At 39.8% G+C, this 25,847-nt stretch overlaps 1 protein-coding gene across 1 annotated transcript in view; it reads right to left on the bottom strand.

Annotated features, from left to right (window-relative positions):
* Positions 1–590: 590 nt before the first annotated feature.
* Positions 591–25,847, bottom strand: part of NXPE3 (neurexophilin and PC-esterase domain family, member 3) — a 36,100-nt gene continuing 10,843 nt past the window's right edge. The window contains exons 2-5 of the mRNA XM_011955030.1: positions 22,655–23,409; positions 17,530–17,603; positions 7,406–7,612; positions 591–2,124 (exon numbers count right to left, since the gene is read on the bottom strand). Of these exons, the coding sequence (XP_011810420.1) occupies positions 1,574–2,124; positions 7,406–7,612; positions 17,530–17,603; positions 22,655–23,409 (1,587 nt within the window). The 3' untranslated portion in view covers positions 591–1,573. The remainder of the gene's footprint in view (positions 2,125–7,405; positions 7,613–17,529; positions 17,604–22,654; positions 23,410–25,847) is intronic.

Genomic DNA, 25,847 nt, shown 5'->3' on the forward strand with positions numbered 1-25,847 from the left:
TCCCAAAGTGCTGGGATTACAGGCTTGAGCTACCACACCCTGCCATGACTCTTAATTCTGCATTTTTGTCAGATATTACAAGTGATCCTTAGGTACTGTAAAGCGTAAGGACCATTAAAATTAAACTATTTTAATATATTTTATTGCCTCATTAGACTCAGAAACAATTAAAAATCTTCTTTCCCCATAAAATACTTTAAAAACTTGAAGGTGTTCCTCAAGGATAGGAAAGTAAGACCTGGGGCCCTCCTATTTTAAATTAAAAATGCAAACTATTTGACCCATTCTTCTAAAGGTATGTATCATTCATACTTCAAGCATCTGTCTTCCTCTCTAAGGCCTCCCTAGTTTCTTCATCTGTCTACTTAGGAGCAACTTAAACTAGATTATAATCTATCATGGCTCAAAAAGAAAAGAGTACTTACTAAATGATCCCAAATTAACTAAACTCATTTAAAATTAATAAGTCAAATAAAATTAATAATTCCATTCTTCTTAGATAGCCAGTAGGAATAGCAGCTTCTTCCAAGCATGAGAGAATGGGTGTGCCTTTTATGCCCAAATCAAGAAATATCAAAAAAAAAAAAACCTGTCATGAATTTTAATAGCTTATTAATTTCTAATTAGATTTTAACTTCTAATTGTGGTAAGTAGTTCAAAATAACAACAACAACAACAAAAAAAAACACCTGAAACTGGTGGGAAAAACTTCCACAGCTTTATAATACAATAGCATTCTTTACACAAAAGTCAATTCTTAAAACCCTCAAATTTCAGAACATAAAAATAAATTTCCATTTACAGATTTCCCCCTTCCAGTTCCAAAAGTAGTTATTCTAGAGTAAGTATTCAACACATAAAATTTAGCTGAATCAAATAAAAAACAATCACCAAATGCAAATATCGATTCCAAAGCACAGATTTTATATGTACTGCTTTCATAGTTCCCTTCTGCTCTTTTCTAGATAAAAGCAGGAAATTGTAAATATTCCCACTAAAAAACTCGAACCAAGCACATCGGCCTTTTCAAGCAATTCAGAAAAGGTAGATCATCAAGAGAAACTCCTGAGACACAGCAGTCTTCAGTGCATTCACAAGAGCCTCTGACTGGAAGCTTTCTCTAGTTAACCGCCAGAAGATGGACTACTTGTGCTATGCATGCAGATGCACTCAATTTCCTTTACCAGATAAGCTACAAACACTCTACTACCAACCAAACTTGTCCCTGCCATCAGAATATTTTTCATACTCTTTAGCAAAGTAATCAACCCTCCCAGGAGAAGCTAATTCAAATACACTAATCATTAGCATCTTTGGTTATAAGAGCAATACAGTGTGTAGATGCTGTTAAGAGTTCTACCATGGCTAAGTCAAGATTGGATAAAATCCTATAGGTAGATATAAATGTAACCTGCATTTTCTAAGCTCCTTGTAAGTCATCATATAAAGTCCAGATCTTTTTGAAATTTTATGCTTATTAATGGCAGTCATCTCTCACTGGGGCCACTTTCTGTAACTCAGGTCAATTGAGAAGGTCATTGAATATGATTCCTCCAGGCCCTTCCAAGACAGGCTAGGTCTCCAAGGGGCACACAAAGGACAAGAACATGTCCAGCTGGTTCTTCACAATAACTTCATCTGGATGCAGCTTGTGCGGTAGATAATGGGCCAGGGTCATCTCCCAGGCATCGACGAGATATACTCCAACCCCTGAGAACATCCTCCGAAGGATGGTGTCCAGCTGAAAGTTGTACCAGTCGCTGTTGAAAAGGCTCACCTCAGGTCCCAGCTCCTGGGCGTTGGCCGTCCGGATGACCACCACGGTCTTTGGGCTTCGATCGAGGAGCCGAACCACTGCTCGACGGATGTTCCTGAGCCGCCGGATGTACACTTCCAAAGGGAAGGTGCTGAAGTGAGACCATACAGCTATGGCAACCACTGTGTTCTTCCCTCCCACAATGCCATTCAGCTCATTCGCCACATAATGGAGCTCACTGCTAAAGACGGTTGTGAAGCGGATGGGTGGACCGTGGCAGCGGTATTTGAGCAGGATGTTGTGCTTCTGGTCCACTGCAAGGAAGGGACCCACATTCTTGGGACTACCCAAGTTAAACTCCACTAAATCTGAAACAAGGAAAACTCAAGTTCATAAAAACCTTCAAACCAAGCACATATATTTTGATTATACCTTATTAAGTGGCTTCAAATAACAAGTTTTTTTTTAAGTACAACAAAAAGGTACAATATAAATGTAAAGGGAATACCTATTTCACTGAACTCTGCCCCCTTTTGTATCAATGGGCCTTTATTCTAACATGTTTATTATTTAAATTATTACATAAACATAACATTCATTATAAATAACACCATCGGCCGGGCGCGGTGGCTCAAGCCTGTAATCCCAGCACTTTGGGAGGCCGAGACGGGCGGATCACGAGGTCAGGAGATTGAGACCATCCTGGCTAACACGGTGAAACCCCGTCTCTACTAAAAAATACAAAAAAACTAGCCGGGCGAGGTGGCGGCGCCTGTAGTCCCAGCTACTGGGAGGCCGAGGCAGAAGAATGGCGTAAACCCGGGAGGCGGAGCTTGCAGTGAGCTGAGATCCGGCCACTGCACTCCAGCCCAGAGCGAGACTCCGTCTCAAAAAAAAAAAAAATTAAATAACACCATCAGTGACAGACTCTACACTACGCCTGTCTATGCCTGAAAAACAAAATAACCCATTTTTCTCTAATTATTAGGCCAAGAAATGTTGCTATTTGCACTGATCATTGCAATTTTTTAAATCTATGTCTAAAAAGTTTCTGTTAACTTTTATTTTAGGTTTGGGGGTGTATGTAAAGGTTTGTTACATAGGAAAATCTGTCATATATTATTTCATCACCCAGGTTTTAAGCCCAGTACCCAACACTTATCTTTTCTGCTCCTCTCCTTCCTCCCAACTCCCTGACTCAGGTAGACCCCAGTGTCTGTTGTTTCCTCCTGTGTGTTCCTAAGTTCTTATCATTTAGCTCCCACTTACAAGTGAGAACATGCAGTATTTGGTTTTCTGTTCCTGTGTTAGTTTGATAAAGATAATAGCCTCCAGCTCCATCCATGCTCCCACAAAAGACATGATCTTGTTTTTATTGCTGCATAGTATTCCACAGTATATATGTACCACATTTTCTTTATCCAATCTGTCATTGATGGGCATTTAGATTGATGCCATGTCTTTGTTACTGCGAACAGTGCTGCAATGAACATTTGCTTGCATGTGTCTTTATGGCAGAATGATTTATATTCCTCTGGGTATATACCTGGTAATGGGATTGCTGGGTCGAATGGTAGTTCTGCTTTTAGCTCTTTGAGGAATTGCCATACTGCTTTCCACAATGGTCGAACTAATTTACACTTCCACCAACAGTGTGAAAGTGTTACCTTTGCTCTGCAACCTCGCCAGGATCTGTTATTTTTTGGCTTTTTAATAATAGCCATTCTGATTGGTGTGAGAACCACAATTTCATTGTGGTTTTGATTTGCATTTCTCTCATGATGAGTGATATTGAGCTTTTTCTTCATACGTTTGTTGGCTGTACGTATGTCTTCTTTTGAGAAGTGACTATTTATGATCATTTAAATTATAAAAATCAACTTGGCATTTACATTTTATTCTCCTAACAGATAAATATTATTTCTTTCAAGACAAGGGCTTTAACTTCTGTTTTATGAGCACATATTAGTAACCAAATACTTCTTTTGGGAAATTCTGTCATTTGTAACAACATGGATGAAACCAGAGGACATTATGCTAAGTGAAATAAGCCACACACAGATGTCTTTCATGTGGAACTTCATGCAGTATTTGCCTTATACTGACTTATATGTGGACTTAAAAAAGTTGAAGTAGAGAGTAGAATAGTGGTTACCAGAGGCTGTTAGTGGGGTAGGTGCAATGGGGAAATGTTCATCAAGGTCTCAGAAGGAAAATGTTTTAGAGATCTATTGCACAACATGGTAACCATAATAAATAATAATGTACTGTATATTTCAAAACTGCTAAGAGATTTTAAATGTTCTCACTATAAAAAAAGTAAGTATGTGAGGTGATGGCTATGTTAATTTACTTGATATAATAATTCCAGTATATATATATATCACATTGTACCCCATAAATATACCTATTTGCTGATTAAAAATGAATGTTTTTAAAAATAAAATTAAAGCAAGTTCAAATAATTCTGAAAAGTGAAAACAAACACCTCTTTATGCAATAAGCAAAAGAAAGAGGCAACCCTGTTTCTTCTGACTTTCAATTTTACCCTGTAGATGAAAAATCATGTTAATGTCCTATTGAAAAACTTCCATCTCTATCATGAGAATAACACAGATAGCATCGCTTTTCTCCCTCTAAGTTGTATTTCAAGGTCCAGTTGCCTGGAGACATTCTGAAGGTCCCAGGAATCAGTGGGACTCCTTGTTATTCCTAAAAAACTCTGTATAATTCATCACTTAGTATGTGCATCCATGAGGAAAGAAGATGTGCCTCATATCGCTAAATATTTCCTTAAGTGCCTTAAGTAAATGCTGACAATCCAATTCAACTGATATTTTCTAAGCACCTACTCAGTGCCCACTGCTATAGGTGCTACAAGCCAGCAGTGCTCAGATGGATAAGCTATAGTCCTTGCCCTCAGGAAGTTCACAGTCAATTTTGAAGAAGTAACATCAGAACAGAATTGTCCTACAGGATAGACAAGGTGGCTCATGCTTGTAATCCCAGTACTTTGGGAGGTCAAGGCAGGCAGATCACTTGAGGTCAGGAGTTTGAGACCAGCCTGGCCAACATGGTGAAACCCCGTCTCCACTAAAAATACAAAAATTAGCCAGCCGTGGTGGTGGGTGCCTGTAATCTCGGCTACTTGGGAGGCTGAGGCAGGAGAATCACATGAACCTGGGAGGGAGAGGTTTAGTGAGTAGAGATCACACCACTGCACTCCAGCCTGGGCAAGAGTGAGACTCCGTCTCAAAAAATATATATATAGATAGATAGATAGATAGATACACAGATAGATATTGTCATATATTCTTCTTAACGGTTATATATAACGGTTATATATATAAGAGTATATAAAATTGTCATATATTCTTCTTAACGGTTAAAGTAGGTTTCACTTTTTTCTCCTTGCATTTCCAGGCTTCTCTTCTAGATTTTCCTACCTAACTACTACTTAGCAATCAGCCCCATTTTAACTGATCAAAAAGCTCAAGCTACCACTTTCTTTTGATTAAGATCAAGCACTGAAACAAGGCTTTATTTTTATCAGATGAAGATATGTCTGTAAAGTATATGGTGGGAAGTGATCAAAATAGTCAGTGTGATCCTTACTATCAAAGGAAATACCAAGCTACATCATTAGAATTTAAGAAGCAAGCAACTACAGACACCTAGAAAGGCCCCCACTGGTCAGCATCACATCAAACCTTGTCTAGCATCATGCCATACAAAGTATTTCCCTTCTCCTAATGTATAACTTATACTTTATCAAACAAAGCTTAGTTATATCTGTTTCAATTTAAAAAACAAGCAAAACAAAAAGTGGAATTGACTTTACACTGTTGGGGACAATATCTACTTCCTCCTTTCCTTCTAAAAATTAAATTTAAGGCCGGGCGCGGTGGCTCAAGCCTGTAATCCCAGCACTTTGGGAGGCCGAGACGGGCGGATCACGAGGTCAGGAGATCGAGACCATCCTGGCTAACACGGTGAAACCCCGTCTCTACTAAAAATACAAAAACTAGCAGGGCGAGGTGACGGGCGCCTGTAGTCCCAGCTACTCGGGAGGCTGAGGCAGGAGAATGGCGTAAACCCGGGAGGCGGAGCTTGCAGTGAGCTGAGATCTGGCCACTGCACTCCAGTCCGGGCGACAGAGCGAGACTCCGTCTCAAAAAAAAAAAAAAAAAATTAAATTTAAAACTAAGTTGAGGCCAGGTGTGAGCCACCAGCACTTCAGGAGGTGGAGGCGGGCGGACTGCTTGAGCATGAGAATTCGAGACTAGCCTGAGCAACTCAGTGAGACCTCGTCTCTACAAAAAATACAAAAAATTAGTCGAGTGCAGTGGCTTACGCCTGTGGTCCCAAACGCTTGGGAGGCTGAGGTGGGAGGATCACTTGAGCCCAGGAGGTCGAGGCTGCAGTGAGCCACGATCACACCATTGCACTCCAGTCTGAGTGAGAGAGAGAGACCTCGATCAATCAATCAATCAATCAAACTAAGTTGACCTAATAAATAAAAGCTGATAAAAAGAAACACAAACGCCGGGCACGGTGGCTCAAGCCTGTAATCCCAGCACTTTGGGAGGCCGAGACGGGCGGATCACGAGATCAGGAGATACAGACCATCCTGGCTAACACGGTGAAACCTCGTCTCTACTAAAAATACAAAAACTAGCCGGGCGAGGTGGCGGGCGCCTGTAGTCCCAGCTACTCGGGAGGCTGAGGCAGGAGAATGGCGTGAACCCGGGAGGCGGAGCTTGCAGTGAGCTGAGATCCGGCCACTGCACTCCAGCCTGGGCGAAAAAAAAAAAAAAGAAACACAAACAACTCACAACAAACCATCAGGCTTTACTTTATTAAAAGCCTTGCCACACGTAGCCATTAAAAACAGTTCCCACAAAACCATTCATCAGCTCTCTAAATTGTAAGCAGGGTCTTTATTTCTGCTCCTTCAGGATCCCTCCTTCCTTACCTTATCCACACCCCTTCCAGAAAGGGAAGAATGCCCTTGTGAAGAAGGGGTGGGCCTCCAACCACTGGGGTTTGTTCTGAGTGTGGAGAATAGCCCCAGAGAAATCAAGAAGTTAAGAATGCTGGAACTTACCCAGACTCCCTCAGGAGGAGCCAACTCCATTTCAGAGTCACACCAATGGTAGGCCCAATGGATGGCTTTGCTGCAAGGATGCAATATGGACCACCATAGGTCTGGCTGCTTCCTTCTACTTAAAGCTACTATAAACTTGGAGCTGGATGAGACAGAACTAGGGGAGAAACAACTGGAAATGCCCACCTCTATTTACAACCCAGAATATTAGAAGTGAAAGACACCTGTGAAGTGACATGGTCCAGCTGTCTTATCTCACACATGGGGAAATGAAGCCCTAAAAAGTAAATGACTTGTCCAAAGTCATACAGCTCATCAGTGCCATAAGCCTCAGTGAGCACCCAGTGCTTCCATGAGTACAACAGAACACGGCTACTGATCAGAAGCGGTCGCACCTCTCTCCCGGGCATGAGAACCTCTTTAGTCCTACAGAGAAACAAATGTCTCCTCACCTGACAACCTTTCTTCAGGCCCCTGAGTGAGCCTGCTGATTTCAAAGCCGATGTGGGAAAGGGTTATGAAACAAAAGGCAAAGTACCAACCTGGAACAAATGTTGTAAGGTATTCAAACCATTGCCTGATTGTTGAGTCACCAAATAAATGCACCACTTTTCTTTGTAAGCACTCTGTAATGTTGTCAGGGTCATTAAACTGACGCATCTTAAACTTTCTGGGCCTCCACTGGTCTTTATAGTAATAGCCAGAAGGAAAAGTTCCTGAGCCTTGAGATAGTTCTAGATTGTTAGTTTCTGTAAAGAAAAACGAAAAACAAGTATTTTAATATTCTCGTCCAACAATAGATGAAAAATGTCCCAGGAAACAATTATGCCCATGTATTTGTTAGCCTGATGGCATGTGGGAAACATTTCCTGCTGTCAGATCTCAAATTCCAGACTTCTCTCCTCATTAAAAAAAGGTTTTCTACAGCCATAAAAAAGAATGAGTTCATGTCCTTTGCAGGGACATGGATGAAGCTGGAAGTCATCATTCTCAGCAAACTAACACAGGAACAGAAAATCAAACAACGCATGTTCTCACTCATAAGGAGTTGAACAACAAGAACACATGGACACAAGGAGGGGAACATCACATACTGGGGCCTGTTCGGGGGGTGGGGGGCAAGGGGAGGGAGAGAGCATTAGGACAAATACAAGGCTTAAAACCTAGATGATGGGTTGACAGGTGCAGCAAACCACATGTATACCTATGTAACAAATCTGCACATTCTGCACATGTATCCCAGAACTTAAAGTAAAATTAAAAAAAAAAAAGTTTTTCCTTTGTACAAAAATGGGAAGATCTGAAATGGGCATGAGCGTGTTGGTGGACAGAAAGGAAAGGAGGGACTTTCAGCATTCCCTCTACTTACATTTTTTTTGAGATGGAGTCTCACTCTTTTTGCCCAGGCTGAAGTGCAGTGGCACAATCTTGGCTCACTGCAACCTCCACCTCCTGGGTTCAAGCGATTCTCCTGCCTCAGCCTCCCAAGTAGCTGGGATTACAGGCATGCACTACTATGCCTGGCTAACTTTTGCTTTTTTTTTTTTTTTAGACAGAGTCTCACTCTGTCGCCAGGCTGGAGTGCAGTGGCGCAATCTCAGCTCACTGCAACCTCCACCTCCCGGGTTCAAGCAATTCTCCTGCCTCACCCTTCTAAGTAGCTGGGACTACAGATGTGCACCCAGCTAATTTTTGTATTTTTAGTAGAGACAGGGTTTCACCATGTTGGCTAGGATGGTCTTGAATTCTCTTGACCTCGTGATCCACCTGCCTCGGCCTCCCAAAGTGCTGGGATTATAGGCGTGAGCCACCGCGCCCAGCCAATTTTTACACTTTTAGTAGAGACAGGGTTTCACCATGTTGCCCAGGCTGATCTCGAACTCCTGATCTCAAGTTATCTGCCTGCCTCGACCTCCCAAAGTGCTAGGATTACAGGCTTGAGCCACCATGCCCAACCTGATTACATATGTTTTTATCAAAGCCAAATATAAAGGAAGACAAAACCCAAGAAAATGTGTGGACATAAGCATTTATCCAGCATTCTCCCAGAACAGAACAGTTTCTCACCCACATGCCTGCAAGGCAAGTAACAACTTAGACTAATATTTTACACATACGGAGTGGTATTCATTCACTGTTTTCATCCCATTAAAGCCAAAATTACCATCCATGAATCCTACCTTCAAATTTTAATTTTAATTCCAAAAAAAATCACCTAATATGGAGAACAAACAAATGGCAGACAATCTAACGGATTATTCTCCATAATACAAAAGGTTCAGAAAGTCTTTATACATAATGAAAAATGCTAAAAATATATCACCAATGTGTACTCCTGGTTGTAACCTAGCTACACATGATAACACAAGCAAAAGGACACCTTTCAGAGGGAGAGTCAACATCCTTCTGCCCTAACACCTCCTGTAGAAAATGCCACTGTGGAAACGACAAACATTATATGCTTCAAAACAGATTGTAATGGCTAATATTTCTTGCAAGTTTACTCTGCATCAGACACTATTCTTTTTTTTTTTTTTTTTGAGATGGAGTTTCGCTCTGTCGCCCAGGCTGGAGTGCAGTGGCCGGATCTCAGCTCACTGCAAGCTCTGCCTCCCAGGTTTACGCCATTCTCCTGCCTCAGCCTCCCGAGTAGCTGGGACTACAGGCGCCCGCCACCTCGCCCAGCTAGTTTTTTTTTTTTTTTTATTTTTTTAGTAGAGACAGGGTTTCACCGTGTTAGCCAGGATGGTCTCGATCTCCTGACCTCGTGATCCGCCCGTCTCGGCCTCCCAAAGTGCTGGGATTACAGGCTTGAGCCACCGCGCCCGGCCCATCAGACACTATTCTGAGCAAACATATTATCTCATATTCTCACAGAAACTCTTTAAAGCAGGTACTATTGCTATTTCTGCCTTTCAGAACAGCTAAACAACTTGACCAGGGTCCCAGAGCTGAGCCAGTAAGGAGCAAAGTCAGCACCTGGTCCAAGCAGGTGAGCCCAAAACCCACGATCTTAACCACTGTGTGCTAGGTTACTTCTCAAAAACAAAGTTTATAGATGTTAGCCTTTCTTTTTTTCTTTTCTTGAAGGTATATATTTATTCATTTCTAACAATTATTCAAACCTACAATCTTTAAGAAACCACCAGTTTACATCATTTTCATACACAACCTTTATCAAAATCCAGTCATTCTATAGTCACCTATTAAGCCACAATTTGGAATCTAAATGCTTACGTAACTCAGAAATTTAAGTGAGTCCCCTATTTGTAACTACTTTTAGCTTATTTGACTTGACATTATCTGTGTTACTCCAAATTATTTTAGTTTTTATCCCTCCAAAGAAGATGCTCTATTTGACAGAGTGCATATCTAATCTTTTTTCTTCGGCATCTGCTAATTCTTTGCAGATTCAGAGCCCAAGTAGAAAAGGAAACTGAACGCTGATTTTAAAAAGCTTTATTTGGCCACTTTGGGAGGCCGAGGCGGGTGGATCACGAGGTCCGTCTCAAAAAAAAAAAAAGCTTTATTTGGCAAACGCGATTATCAAAGAAAAATTGGGGGGGCGGGTAGGGTAAATATTTCCTTGGCTTGTTCAGAAATAATTTCTCAACACGTTATCAAGTATAGCTTTACCATGTTACTGCACCTTGTGCAAAGCTCCCTCATTATATCAGTACATCGAGTGGCATAGCTAGAGAGCTCCAGAGACGACACCTAGGGCCCACAGAAAACATCTACTAGAATGAGAATTAAAAGTAATTTTGATGTTACAATTTTTTACCACTGTTAATCCAACAGACTCTGTTATTCTGTGTCAAATATGCATTACAAAGGAAAGTATACATCACACAGGAAACAATCACCATTTCCATTCAAATGTTAATTATATTTACTACCAGAGCTAAGTCAAGGAAAGCAAATCAATTACTAAATCTGACATTAATTCTTTAAACATGCTGCATGTTACATGAGAAAAATCATATTTTTTAAATGAAATGCACACACCTATATTGCCCCCTAATGGTCAGTTGGGACAAAAACATTTCCTGACAATTTTAATACGATTTTTAAGCAGTCTGTGGCTGTCTAAACGGTGTTTCTTGGAACTCAGAATGCATTTCATGTAAGATAGCTGAGATATGAAAGTCTCCTAAATAGATGATATAACCCCTAATTTACTATTCACATGGAATAAAAATAATGAAAACAAAAAAATAAAAATGAGCTATTATTCAACTTTCTGGTTATCCTGAAAATTGCTAGTGAAGGAAAAAGTTTAAACAGAGGCGGCTGTAAAAGCAGATATGAAGATTTGGGCAAAACCAGAAGGGATATTTTTTATTATTTGAAAGTAACGTCCCTGTATCTCTAAAATGTCTTGGCTTCTCTTTAAAGCCCATGGTTCGCCTTTTCCTCAACAGGGTGTCATCCGTGTAATCCATTAGCCACAGTGAGGGCCAAAGATGGAACAAAACAAAGGAGAAAAAGGCAGAGAGATAAATTTCCCTAAATAATCCAGAAAGAGTTGGACAAAAGGAACACAACGTGAATTGAGGTGGAGCGGGGCGGGGAGGGCCGCGGGGTGAGCACATGCAGCAAACCTGTCCCTTAATTTTATGGTATGGAATTGCTGCAGAATTAAGAACAGTAAAAGGCAGGGCAACGGGGAGTACACAGTTTATAAGGGGGAAAAAAGACAAGACAGAAGAAATGGGATCAACCAATTCCCTGCACCAGAGATTGCCATGAGCATAGGAAGCTTGGGATAAGGTCAGTAGGGAGGGATAGCCCTCGGCAGGATGAGAAATGGGGACAGTGTGTATTGAACTGGTTAGAAACACTCTGCCAAGCACTGGAAATATGAGAAGGGCCCAGCTACACAGCAATTGTAATGGCTTGAGTTTGAGTTTACGCCTTGAATTCCCCCTATGAAACCCTGGAAATTTACTTTTCTGTCCTATATATTTTAGTACCCTAAAACTTCTGCATTTTACAGAGGAAAGCTAAAAATGTTATATAGATAGAAATTCTATAAATTCATAGACTGTTGAATGGGACCTCAGAGAGTAGCTAGTCCAAATATCTTTTTTTTTTTGAGATGGAGTCTTGCTCTGTCACCCAGGCTGGAAGGCAGTGGCGCAATCTCAGCTCACTGCAAGTTCCGCCTCCCGGGTTCATGCCATTCTCCTGCCTCAGCCTCCTGAGTAGCTGGGACTACAGGCACCCGCCACCATGCCCAGCTAATTTTTTATATTTTTAGTAGAGACGGGGTTTCACCATGTTAGTCAGGATGGTCTCGATCTCCTGACCTCGTGATCCACCCGCCTCAGCTTCCCAAAATGCTGGGATTACAGGCGTGAGCCACTGCACCTGGCCGTCCAAATATCTTTTAAAGATGAAGAAAGCAAGTCACAGAGTGACTTGACAAAGTTTCTCAATGAGTATAGAGGCAGGTAGTGGTAGATGTGGTACCATTTACAAAGACAAATACATTTCACTGATATATTGAGGAGGCTTCCTTCCCTCAAATGATTTTTATATGCAGAACATGGGCCCTTTGATTTTCCAGGTTAACTAAATTAAAGACATTCTATATCAAATTCTTTTTTTCAGCAATTGGAAAGTAGTTGTCTTTAAAATAGCTTTGTCCCTTTGACATCTGCATCCAGATAAATTTTTAAAAAATAAAATAGCTTTGTCCCATTTGTTATAACATTTATCTGCCATTTGTTAGAAATCAGTATCAGATGAGGTCTCATTCGTAAAATGCCTAGTTTCATTTTTACTGCATACCATGAAACACTATCATTCACTTCATGATCTGTATACTAGAAGGCTGATACATTTCACTACTGTAGACCGGGCACGGTGGCTCATACCTGTAATCCCCAACACTTTGGGAGGCCAAGGCAGGCGGATCACTTGAAGTCAAGAGTTCCAGACCAGCCTGGCCAACATGCAAAACGACATCTTTACTAAAAATATAAAAATTAGCCAGGTATGGTGGCATTGTGCCTGTAATCATAGCTACTTGGGAAGCTGAGGCAGAAGAATTGCTTGAACCCAGGAGGCACAGCTTTTAATGAGCTGAGATCGCACTACTGCACTCCAGCCTGGGTGACAGAGCGAGACACCTTCTCAAAAAAAAAAAAAAAGTAACTACTGCAGGCAAACCAAAGCATCAAGACATCATTGGCCATATCTCCTAAACATGGTTAAGGGGCAGTAGGGAATAATGCTAGATGAAGAGTCACAGGACCTAGTCTAAGTCTGACTCCACATCTCCAACTCTGAGACTTCAGAAATCATTTAAACTTTCATCTTATTCCCTAACTATACCCTCAAAGTCTAGCCTAACAGAGAAGGAATCAAAATGATGACACAATAAGTGAAATCTCTGGACTCTGGTTACATCATCCATAAAATGGGTCAACTACCAGTTATTTTGAAGGGTTACTGTGAAAATTCAATACTGTAATAGTGTGAATAGTAAAGCGCATGCTAGAGTCCTGGAAACATCCTGTATGTTCTAAATGTTCAATAACTTGGTCTAGATGGTAGTTATTTTATTAGTTTTCTATTGCTGTGTAACACATCACCACAAACTTAGTGGCTTAAAAACAAGGGACATTTACTAACCTGCAGATCAGCAGGTCAGGAGTTTGAGACACAGCATAACTGTATTCTCTCCTCAGTCTCACGGGCTGAAATCAGGATGTTATCAGGGCTGTGTTCTCTGGAGACGAGCCTTCAAAAAGGTCATTCAAGGCCAGGCACGTGGCTCACACCTGTAATCCCAGCACTTTGGGAGGCCGAGGCGGGCAGATTGCTTGAGCTCAGGAGTTCGAGACCAGCCTGGCCAACATAGTGAAACCCCATCTCTACTCAAAATAGAAAAATTAGCTGGGTGTGGTGACACACACCTGTAATCCCAGGTACTTGGGAGGCTGAGGCACAAGAATCACTTGAACACAGGAGGCGGAGATTTTCAGTGAGCCAGGACTGCACCACTGCACTCCAGCCTAGGCGACAGAGCGAGACTCTGTCTCAAAAACAAACAAAAAACAAACAAACAAACAAACAAACAAACAAAGTTCATTGAAGTTACTGGCAGAACTCAGTTACTTGTGGTTGTAAGACCCATTTCCTTGATGGTTATCAGCCAGGAGATGCCCTCCAGCTCCTAGAAGTTGCCTATATTCCTAGCCATGTGGCCCCCTTCATCTTTGAAACCAGCAACAAATAATCTCCCTCACGTGGAATCCTTCTTTCTTAAGCAAGAACATGGCCCCTGTTAAGGGCTTATCTGATCTAAGGTCAGGTCTACCTAGGATAATGTCACTCTCTTAAAGTCAACTTTGTCATATAACATAATCAAATCACAGGAATGATATACCATCACATTTACATGTCCCTCCCACGCTTAAGGGGAAGGAGATTATGTAAGAGCATAGGTCACTGGAAGTCATCTTAGTATTCAACCTACCACAGCTACAAAGATACACACAAATGTAAAATTTCATTGTTCTTATCTATACTGTTGCTATTAGATCGAGTCTTATCCTAAACTCTCAGTCAGTTCCCCCCAAAAATATAAGCTCAAGTTGTTGATGAGGTTGGAATCTGTCAAGGTTCCTGAGCCACTTAGCTGTGATAATCTGGGGACCACATTACAGGTACTAATGAAAACTCAGCAGTAATTCTGGCACTAGGAAAACCTGACATAAACCAGATGCTTGCCCTTAATAAGGCAGTCAACTAGAATTACAAACTGTTTTCCCTTGCTTTTAACTGGAATTATGACCACAAGTAGCAGTAGCACTGGCAGTCTCAAGCAATCTAAATATGAATCTTAACAATAATTTTACCTTGTAAGAATATTAATTAGCTAATACATAAATGCAATTTCATAGGGGAAAAAACTTCAAAATATAGAATTCATAAGTGAAATAAAAGTACAAATACTATAAACTCCTTCTAAGGCTAAAGCAAAGAAAATCCAACACAAGCCTCAAATACCTTGTGGTGCCAGAAAGTAAGGAAGTGCTCAAAACAAACAAAAGGATGAGAGCACACAGGGTGACAAAAGGGCATAAAGAAGCCAAACTGAAAGCGTTCCCAACTGCCAAAACTGGAACAATTTGAGCAAAAATGAAAGAAAATAAAATAATGATGGAATTGGATTGGATTATAACCCAAAGAATGAAATTATCATGAGTCTACACTGATATAAATACTTAAAATGAAGAAGGGACAACTCTTCTTTGCAGAATTCCAACTAATAAATGTTGAAAGAATGAGAGACATTAAAAGTCACAATTAGAATGCTACCAAAATCATTGCCACAGGCAACATCTGATGAACCTTGATGAATGCTAAAATTAGTTGGTGAAAGTTTAAGCAGAAACAGAATGTTTGCATAGAATGAAGCAAAAGAAGGAAATATACGAGCCCTTTATTTAGGGTCATTGAGTGCCCCCTGCTGGTCAATAGAGTGAAATTCAATGAAGTTCTGCCAAGCTGGGTTCCTTCTATATTCCATAAAGCAATTGCCCTTCTCCTTTCTTTCCAATTATATACCTGTTACAAGAAGATCGTTTTCCTATTAAAAACCAGGATATTCTGCTCCTACTAATTCATACTTTCTTCCTCTAAAAGTATATCAAAAGGCTCACTAATTACCAAATCTATCTTCCCTCTAACCAGAAGAGTAAATCATAAAACCACAGCCACTTCTTGGTAGATCCTCAAGACTTGTCAGGTACAGGTAAACTTTCCAAAGTTCCTTCCACTGGCCATCCCTGGGACACCTAGGGACATCACAATAAGGGCAAGCCAGTCGAAGACTGTGACAAAGAAGGACAGATCCAGTAGTGGGAGAGAGGGCCTCCTGAGGGTGTCAGACATGGAGAGTGTTTAGAGCGCAGTACTACTGAAGGACACCATGTCTGCTGACATCTTGACAATCTAAGCAATCTAAGGCCCAAACAGACAAAAGATAAATATTTCCATTACTGATGTCTCATATACAGAGCCTCTAAAATTAGTAATTCATTTGGTTCAAGTAAATCAAAAACAGCTCTTCGTCAGGAAAAGACTGGGAATTGTGGCATATGATAGTAGAGACAAGAGATATAAACTGGCAGTGCCCTGGCTGCATATGGGCCAAACAGATTTCATTTAGCCCATACAATATTTTCAAAGTCTTGAATTAGATGTCAATGTTCTAAAATCTGGAGATATCACATTTAAAAAATCAAGGTTTCTGGTTTCTCTTGGAAAAAACAAATCTATGGATCTGGCCATATAGGGTTTGTTTCTACATGGTAACAAAGCAGCAGAAACTGAAAAGAGGCTGCCCCTTGTTCCTTCCCCACCACTCAAACAAGGCATGTGGCTAATATCCACTCTGCCTGATCCACATGTATTAAATATTGAGCCCCTGAAGCAAAAGGGTTTGCAGCATCTACAGAGTGGAGTACTATTAGTTAATACACTTTTAAAAGCTAGAAGGACCTTGCCCGTCATCTGTATAAGCTTCATTAGTAACGTTCATCCCTTCTTTCTAACAATCACGATAGCTAATTATATCTGTTCTGCAAAAACATAACATAAACATTTGCTGCTCTGAATTTTGTTCTTTTACTATTAATATTCTACAGCAATAAATCAGAGTCACCCAAAAAGTTTGTTAAAACATGAACTGCTGGGCCCCACCAGCCAGGGTTTCTGTTTCAGTCGTCTGAGATGGGACTTGAGAATCTGCAGTTCTATCAGGTCTCCTGGTAATGCTGATGCCATTGATCCACAGATCACGCTTTGAGAACAGCTGCTATTCTCCAACCCAATGTTTTTTATTTTAAACATTTCCATTATAATTTTACCCATATTTCTCAAGTATCTCTAGAAAAGCAATGCCCTACACAACTTTTTGTGATGATGGGTAAATTCTACATAAAACGCTGTCTACATATAGTTATTCGGCATGTGTGATTAAATAACTAGATTTTGAATTTTATTTAATCTTAATTAATTTAAATTTGAATCACTACATGTGACTAGTTGCTATCATATTGGACAACATTGTTCAAAGACTCAAGGAACCAAACAGAAGAGGGCTGGCAAGAGACAAAAATTTTTACATGAGCATAAATAGCAAAACTCGGCCATGCACATGTCTGTAATCCCAGCACTTTGGGAGGCCAAGGTGGGAGGATTGCTTGAGCTCAGGAGTTTAAGACCATCCTGGGCAACACGGCAAAAATCTGTCTCTGCAAAAAAAATACAAAAATCAGCCAGGTATGGTGGTGTATGCCTGTAGTCCCAGCTACTTGGGAGGCTGAGGTGGGAGGATCACTCAGGAGGTCAAGGCTGCAGTGAGTCAAGATTGTGCCACTGCACTCCAGCCTAGGTAACAGAGCAAGATCCTGTCTCAAAAAAAATAAAATTAAATAAAATAACAATAAATATCAAAACTCAGAATTACGCACATAAGATCTGATTTTTTAAATCAAACAGTACTTTTAATATTTTCATTTGTGCCCAGAAGTAACTATGGCATATAAGTTTTTGCAGCATAAATGAAACGACAGAGCCTCAACCCACTTAGTAAGAAAAACAATAAATCATCAAGCTTATTCTTTTTTTTTTTTTTTTTTTTTACCTTTTATTCTCCTGGGAATCACAGTTACCCAATCAGGTCCACTGGAGTTGATTGGCATTTTGATATTGACACCACTTTAAGAGGAATAAAAAAGCACAAGCTCAGGTTCAGGAACATTTATTTTCAGATATATGTCTTTACTTGCAAATGATAAAATGACTAATTTCACAGAGCCTTATTATGATGAAACATACTTATGAATGTTAACCAACATAAATAATAAACTGGGTCTCTGGTAATAAGCAGATTATATGTATATAAAAACTGAAAAAAATTAAATTGATTCTTAAAATTTCACTCCACTGTATACTGCTAAGAGTGCAAACTCCAAAATGACCAGTTCTGGTTTGAATGATGTACTCCCCTTGGATTCAGAGACTGGCTCACACTGACAAGAATGTCTACTTTGTCATTATCTAGTTTTCAGGCTGCAAGTTCATGCTGCATTAAGTCATGTATCTGATTCCTTAGGCCTTTTCCAGATCTCAGAGGAGTCCTACGTGGGACACTTGCCCCCCAGATATTTACTTATGCAGTACTTTGCTCATCATTACCAGAACTCTTTAGCGTCTGTTCCTCTTACTAAAACATGTACTGCTCGAGGGAGGCAGCAGGGGAAAAAAGTAAAATAAAATAAAACATATACTGCTCGAAGACAAGGGTGATGCCTCATTCATCTTTGTATCCTAGCACAGGCCCTGGTCTAGAGTCCACACTCAGTAAATATTTTTGGAGGGCTGCATTAAAACGTGGGGGAGGGTGGAGGTAAGGAGAAAAGCACTGAAAATTCAGGGCAACTATTCCAAAAATTGAGTCACAATAAAACTAGGACTCATGTACTTAGACCAAAAACAAAAAAATAAAAAGTTAACTCCCCAAACTCTTGATATGGGATTGTACAGTCATTTTTTATTACTTTATCAATTTCAGAAAAAACTGTTTATTCAACAAATAATTCTTAAGCTTCTGAAGCCAGGTACTGTCCTAGAATCCAGGGCTACTAAAGTAAGCAAAACACAGCATCTCCTTCTTCATGGAGCTGACACAGAGGAGACAGACAAAAAACAAGTAATGAAGGAAGTATACAGGCCTGGCCACATTAGAGCATAATCGAATTTCATAGTTTAAATAAAGTGATTTTTAAAACAGCACATATAAACGACTTTCATGAGTTTAGAGTTTTATGGTAAGAAAAAAATATACAATTTACTTGTCTATAGTTATAAGAATTATATAATTATTATTGTACAATAATTTTCTTGCAAAAACATAATTTCCTCTGTAATTTTCCTGCCAAAATATTTAGCCTCAATCTAATCACAGGGAAAGTGAAAACAATAAAGCAAATCCAAAGTAGACTGGGCATGGTGGCTCACGCCTGTAATCCCAGCACTTTGGGAGGCCAAGACGGGCGGATCTCCTTAAGGCCAGGAGTTTGAGACCAGCCCGGCCAACACGGCAAAACTCCATCTCTACTAAAAATACAAAAATTAGCCAGGTATGGTGGTGCACGCCTAGTAGTCCCAGCTACTCGGGAGGGTGAGGCACAAGAATCACTTGATCCCAGGAAGTAAAGTGAGCTGAAGGTTACAGTGAGCTGAGATCACTGCATTGCACCCTAGCCTGGGTGACAGAGCGATACTCTGTCTCGAGAAGAAAAAAAAAAAAAAGAAGTAAAGGACATTCTACAAAACAGCAACATCAAAATTGCCAATGTCATACAAAACAAAATAGGCTAAAGAATTCTTTTGGATTAAAGAGATAACCAAACATACTGTGTAAGCATAGATTAAATTAGTTAAAATTAAAAAGATAGCTATAGAAGTCATTATTGGGACAACTGAAGAAACTTGAATATCTAACATGAACTGCATATTAAATAATAGTACTATAACAATGATAAATGTCCCAAATGTGATCACTATGGTTACATGTTAGAGAAAGTCCATTTTCTTAGAAGAGGCGTATTTATGGAGTACAGAGCCATGATGTCTGCACCATACTCTCAGATGGTTCAGAGGAAAAAATTATACACAGATACATATAAACACAGAGAAAGAAAAGCAAAATGTGGCAAAACATTAATAATAGTGAATCTAAGTTAAAGGTATATGAGTTCATTGTTATTAATTTCTAAAGATTCAATATTTTTAATACAAAGTTAGAAAGAAAAAAGCAGCAATCATGCTAAAATAAAAGGGAAATGTTGTAGGTGATAAGCCCATTCTTTCAAAAGGCCTTCCCTTATATTAATAGGATCTTTAAGGAAACCCCTGTTGTCCTTTCCAAAACTGACACTTTTATTCCCTTATAGATAAAGAATAAAGATGACATTCCTCTAATTGTTCAACTGTCATTTAGGGAACCAAATACCAAGGCTAAGATTCTTAATTCTTTCTGGTTTAAGTAAGGTTATGAGTTACCAAGGAAGAGAAGTAAAAAAGGTTACCAGCTCAACATATTTGGGCCATGAGCTCAAAACAGTACACCCAAAGATCCCCCAAAAAATCAATTTAAATCTTTTTCTTTTTCTTTTCAGATGGTCTTATGCAATATTTCAGAACCTAAAGAGAATAAAGGATGGAAAATGGAAACCAATTATAAGGACTCTGTCAAATGTTTGCTTTCCAAAAACTTACACCACCTCAAACATTGTTTTCTCAGCAAACTTCCAGGTAAATAGAATTCTGCAATTATTCTACAACACTGTACCATCAACCAGCCTCACCTAGGATATGCAAGTAAGGGCAGGGACAAACACATTATTTTAACTTGTGGGTTCACGGGTGTTTTTTGTTTTTAATGGTAGAATTTACAGTCAGAAATACTTTTAAGTTTTACACTAAGTCAGCTCTCTAAACTTTCTCTATTTTCCACATGGAATTTGAGTAAATTACTATGCTTCTTCCTCTTTGCTAGACCACTAACTAGACTGACAACATAACTCTATAGGGCAATTATAGTTACCAATCATTTACTATAGATTTCAAAACAATTATGACAATGGAATTGGAATGTTCCCAACACAAAGACGATAAATGCTTCAAGCAATGGATACTCCAATTACCCTGATTTGATCATTACATATTATACGCTTTTGTCAAAATATCATATCTACCTCAAAAATATGTACAACTAGTATGTATCCATAATAATTTAAAAATCTAAAAACACAACTCTAACGGAGCATGGTGGCTCACATCTGTAATTCCAGCCCCTTGGGAGGCCAAGGCAGGAGGACTACTTGAGCCCAGGGGTTCAAGACCAGCCTGGGCAACATAGTGAAACCACATTTCTACAAAACATACAAAAATTAGCTGGGTGTGGTGGTGCACACCTGTAGTCTGACACGGGAGGTGGCACACACTCAGGAGGCTGAGGTGGGAGAATCGCTTGAACCGGGATGTCAAGGCTGCAGTGAGTTGCAATCATGCCACCGCACTCCAGCCTGGATGACAAAGTGAGACCCTGTTGCAAAACAAACCAACCAACCAACCCTCTAAAATAGGGTAACTGAGTAGTCTTCATACATAGGCAAAAAAGTACACAGAAAGAAAATAATCTGCTCAGTCACTAATAAACAGCATATCTGAAACCTGAACCCAGGAATAAAATGAAAAAACTTGTTTTGGTTTTGTTTGGAGGAGTTGTGAAATTTAATTTTGTTTTCATTTTGTACTGAACCATAGAAAACACTAGTCTTCTCAGCAGTACAGTAAACACTGTACATTGAGTAGTGCTCCCTCTGCTGGCCTTCCAAAGGTATGGCATGAATCCACTAGACATGTACATAATCCAGTATGACCAAAAGCTGACTTCAGGGTGGAAAACTGAAGGGTTTTATTTTAGGAGCTCCTACAAACCACATACTTTATGGTAGCAACTTTTCTCCCATCTGGTAATGAGTGGACATAAACTATGAAATTTTTTAGGGTGCCCAGATGTACTTAACAAAAATACCTCCCTTTTATCCAAGAAAAAAATTCTCTCTACCAAGGACTGTTTAAAAACAATATACTCCATTAAAAAGTAAAAAACATGTAGACATTCTTTCAAACAACTGTACTTTTTTGTTGAGGCAGGGTCTCAATCTGTTGCCCAGGCTGTAGTGCAACTGTGATTACAGCTCACTGCAACCTCAAACTCCTGGGCTCCAGCCTTCCTCCCAACCTCAGCCTCCCAAAGTGCTGGGACTACAGTCATGAGCCACCACACTTGGCCAAAATGGTACTTGTTAACCATGTAGCTTTTATAATTTTTTATTTCTTAGTAATGTTATGAAATGTTGAAAAAAACACAAATTGTAATTCATATTGGTTCCGTATTCCTTTCTGCACATTATTCTATGTATTTATCATCATGCTGAAAACATTTTATGTTTATATTTGAAACAGAAATTTGAACACAATACTGTAATAATTTCAACAACTATATAGCTTAAAAAATACAGTTTTCTGTGGCATTCCTGACTTCCTATGCTTATTACGTAAACCCAGCAATGTTGCCATACTCATAGTTTTTTAATCAGTATGTTCAAATGATTTTAAAAACCGTTATTATGTTACTTTTTAAAGTTTCAGTTCATTAGATACAAAGATAAAACACCAACCTGACTACTAGGCCTACCAGCCTGTTCTTGGATTATATTTTTTCTTCACATAAAATAGATGGGGTCTTGCTATGTTGCCCAGGCTGGTCTCAAACTCCTGGGCTCAAGCGATCCTCCCATTTCATCCTCCCAAAGTGCTGGGATTACAAGCATGAGTCACCACCACACCTGGCCCTTGGATAACTTTTACCTGTTCTGTGAATAAGGCATTTTACTTACACACCTACTGTGCAAACACGCTATGTGGTTCTAAAGTAAAACAGATATAAGGGTAAAGAAAAAAATTCAAGGGTAAAAGGTCTTTAATTTGGACTTAGATAAGCACTAAGCTTCACTTGTAAAACACTAACGAAAAGTACAAATCTATGTTTATTTTTTTATTCACTACCTCTTCTGAATTGGGCCACACTGAGAGAGAGATAAGAAACACATACCCAGTACCAGAAAGTCTCCTAAATGGGACAAGGACAGTGGAAAAGAACTCTTCAAATTATCCCCAAGAAAAGCAGCACGTACCTCTGGAAGAAAGCACTCTCTGCAGCAGTTAGGAGACCCTTCAGGTATCCACCTTTGAAATGGGTAATTCTGCTGCTGCAAGGGAGCTTCTTTGGTTTGAAGCAGAACCAGGGCTCTCCAGTGTAGAGGTCTGTAAAGTTACACAGGGGCAGATTCCCAGGAAGACACACGTTGCACTCAGTAGTTTCAGAAATTCTTCCCGAACGGAAGAGACTCTTGAAATAGACCCTGTCTGGTTTATCTTCCTGTAAGCGCTGAAGAACTCTGATCCCTTCACTGGGGTGGACCAGAAATATGGACACTTTAACTTTGCCTGGCCATAACAAAGTAAAGAAAACCTTGTAAAACCCATTCTGGAAGTCCACCACCCTGCCCACAGCCCCAGCCTGCAGCTTGGGGGAGTGAATTCTGGCCTGCAGGTAGTCTCCACCATACTTCTTGGGCTTTCTTTGAAAATCCTGTACATGAACCAGCACCTCCAGCTGGCTTCCCACCTGAAAGAAGGCAACAGAGTTCAAGATGACAAAGTAGCTGGAAGAAGGGTCAGTGCTTTTCACAAAGGGAACTGGGCCCACATCAGGAACCTGTCGGTGCAAGGCAGCCAGCAAGGAGTCCTCCTCCATACGTTCCTGGCTGGACAGGGTCTGCTGATCATAGCCGCAGTAAGGATTTCGGCTAATTCCTGTCACCTGGGAGGAAATAAACTGTCCACTGCTGTCGATGAATGTGGCTGAAACAGTCTCATGGTCCAAGTACTAAAGAAGAAGACACAAACAACAGAAATTACCACTATAATAGGTCTCTGTATTTACGGCAGAAATTCAGAGGGCTCCCCACACTTCTGCGAGTTTGAGCTCCAGGAGTTCACACAGTGAGTTTGAGCTCCAGGATTCTCACAGTGAATATCAAAGAAAAAATCCCCTTGGGCTTCCAGGAAGGGAAAGGGAAAAGGACCCATTTTGAAGTAGGCAGAGCACTGTGTTGTTCTGAACAAAGCTGCCCCTCAAGAGAAACCACTTTATCAGAACCTAGCCTATTGGAGTTTTATCAGAGCCTAACCAACCTGAGAGAAGGGAAATACCCAACTCCAGCCCACTTTAGCCACCCAGTCCAACCTAAGATGGTGAAACACCAAGAAAAAAGTAAAGGAAAGGAATAGAGAAAGATATACCATGCTAACACTAACCCAAAGAAACCAGTAGCAGCTATATTAATTTCAGAGCAGATTTCAAAGCAAGGAAAGTTATCAAAGATAAAGGGGGTCATTACATAATAATAAAGGAGTCAATTCTCAAAAAATAAATAAATAAATAACCCTTAACATGTAAGTACCTAACCAATGAGTATCAAAACATGTGAAGCAAAAACTAACGGAGAAATAGATGAATCTACATTATAGTCTAAGACTTCAACACTCCTCTATCAAAAATACACAGATCCCGTAGGCAGAAAATCGGTAAGGACATAGTTGAATTCAACAGCACCATCAATAAACTGGATATAGTTGACATCTGTAAACTACTTCATAACAAGCTCACATGGAACATTCACCAAAACGGACCACATTCTGGGCCATAAAATGCACCTTAAAAAATTTTTAAAAATAAAAATCATACAATGTCTTCTCTTAAGCCATAATGAAATTAAACTAGAAATCAATATAGAAAGATAGCTGGAAAAATCCCAAAATGGCATACAAATAGGTAACATACAAAATCTCATGAGAAATTTTTAAATATTTTAACTAGGTGAAGGTGAAAATATAATTTATTAAACACTATAGGATGAAGCAAGAGAAGTGCTTAGAGGGAAATTCATAGTACTATACATATTTTAGGAAAGAAAAATGACCTAAAAGGAATAATTTAACCTTACATCTTAGCAAACTAGAAAAAGAAGAGCAAACAATATCCAAAATAAGCAGAAGAAAAATAATAAATATGATAGCAGAAATCAATGAAGTTGAAAACAGGAAATTAATAAAGAAAAATCAATGAAACCCAAAGCTGGTTTTTTAAAAGATCAATAAAATTGATAAGCCTCTAGCTAGGCTAAGAAAAAAACAGGAAGGACACAAATTATTAATATCAGAAATGAAAAGGAGGCCATCACTACAGATCCCATGGACATTAAAGGAATAAAGGACTATTATGAACAATTCTATGACCATAAATTTGATAACCCAGATGAAATGGACCAATTCCTTGAAGGACACAGTCAATAAAGAATCCACCTAATGATGCAAAAATAATATTATAACTAGTGGAAATCAAATATAAAACAATGAAGTAGGCCGGGTGCGGTGGCTCACATCTGTAATGCCAGCACTTTGGGAGGCTAAGGCAGGTGGATCACAGGATCAGAAGTTCAAGACCAGCCTGGCCAACATGCTGAAACCCCACGTCTCTACTAAAAACAGAAAAATTAGCCGAGCATGAAGGCGGTTGCCTGTAATCCCAGCTACTCAGAAGGCTGAGGCAGAGAACTGTTTGAACCTGGGAGGCGGAGGTTGCAGTGAACCAACATTGCACCACTGCACTCCAGGCTGGGCGATAGAGTTAGACTCCATCTCAAAAAAATAATAATAAATAAGTAAATAAGTAAGAATGAGTAGTGCTTTCTTCATCACTTAGAGTAGGAAGTTAAGATACATTATCTTAGGCTGTTGGGGAAATAAAAGGTCTAAATACATTATTTAATGTTATATATAGAAATAAAATTAATTTTGCAAATTGTGGAAAGAGAATGAAGTAAGCAGAGGCCTTATCTTTCATTAACAGTAGTAGGTCGGGTACAGTGGCTCATGCCTGTAATTCCAACGCTTTGGGAGGCTGAGGCAGAAGAACTGCTTAAGGCCAGGAGTTCAAGACCAGCCTGGGCAACATAGCAAGACCCGATCTCTACAAGAAATTTTTTTTAAAAGTTAGCCAAGCATGGTGGCACATGCCTGTAGTCCTAAGCTACATGAAAGGCTGAGCCGGGAGGATCACTGAACCCAGGAGCTCCAGGTAGTAGTGAGCTATAATCACACCACAGAACTCCAGCCTGAGCAACAGAGCAAGACCTTGTCTCTAACAAATACATAAATAAATATAAATTAAAACTAGGCTGGGCACAGTGGCTCACACCTGTAATCCCAGCACTTTGGGAGGCAGAGGTGGGCAGACCGGGATCGCCTGAGCTCAAGAGTTCA

This window comes from Colobus angolensis, unplaced genomic scaffold, assembly GCF_000951035.1.
Source record: "Colobus angolensis palliatus isolate OR3802 unplaced genomic scaffold, Cang.pa_1.0 Scaffold393, whole genome shotgun sequence".
Classification (NCBI taxonomy): Eukaryota; Metazoa; Chordata; class Mammalia; order Primates; family Cercopithecidae; genus Colobus; species Colobus angolensis.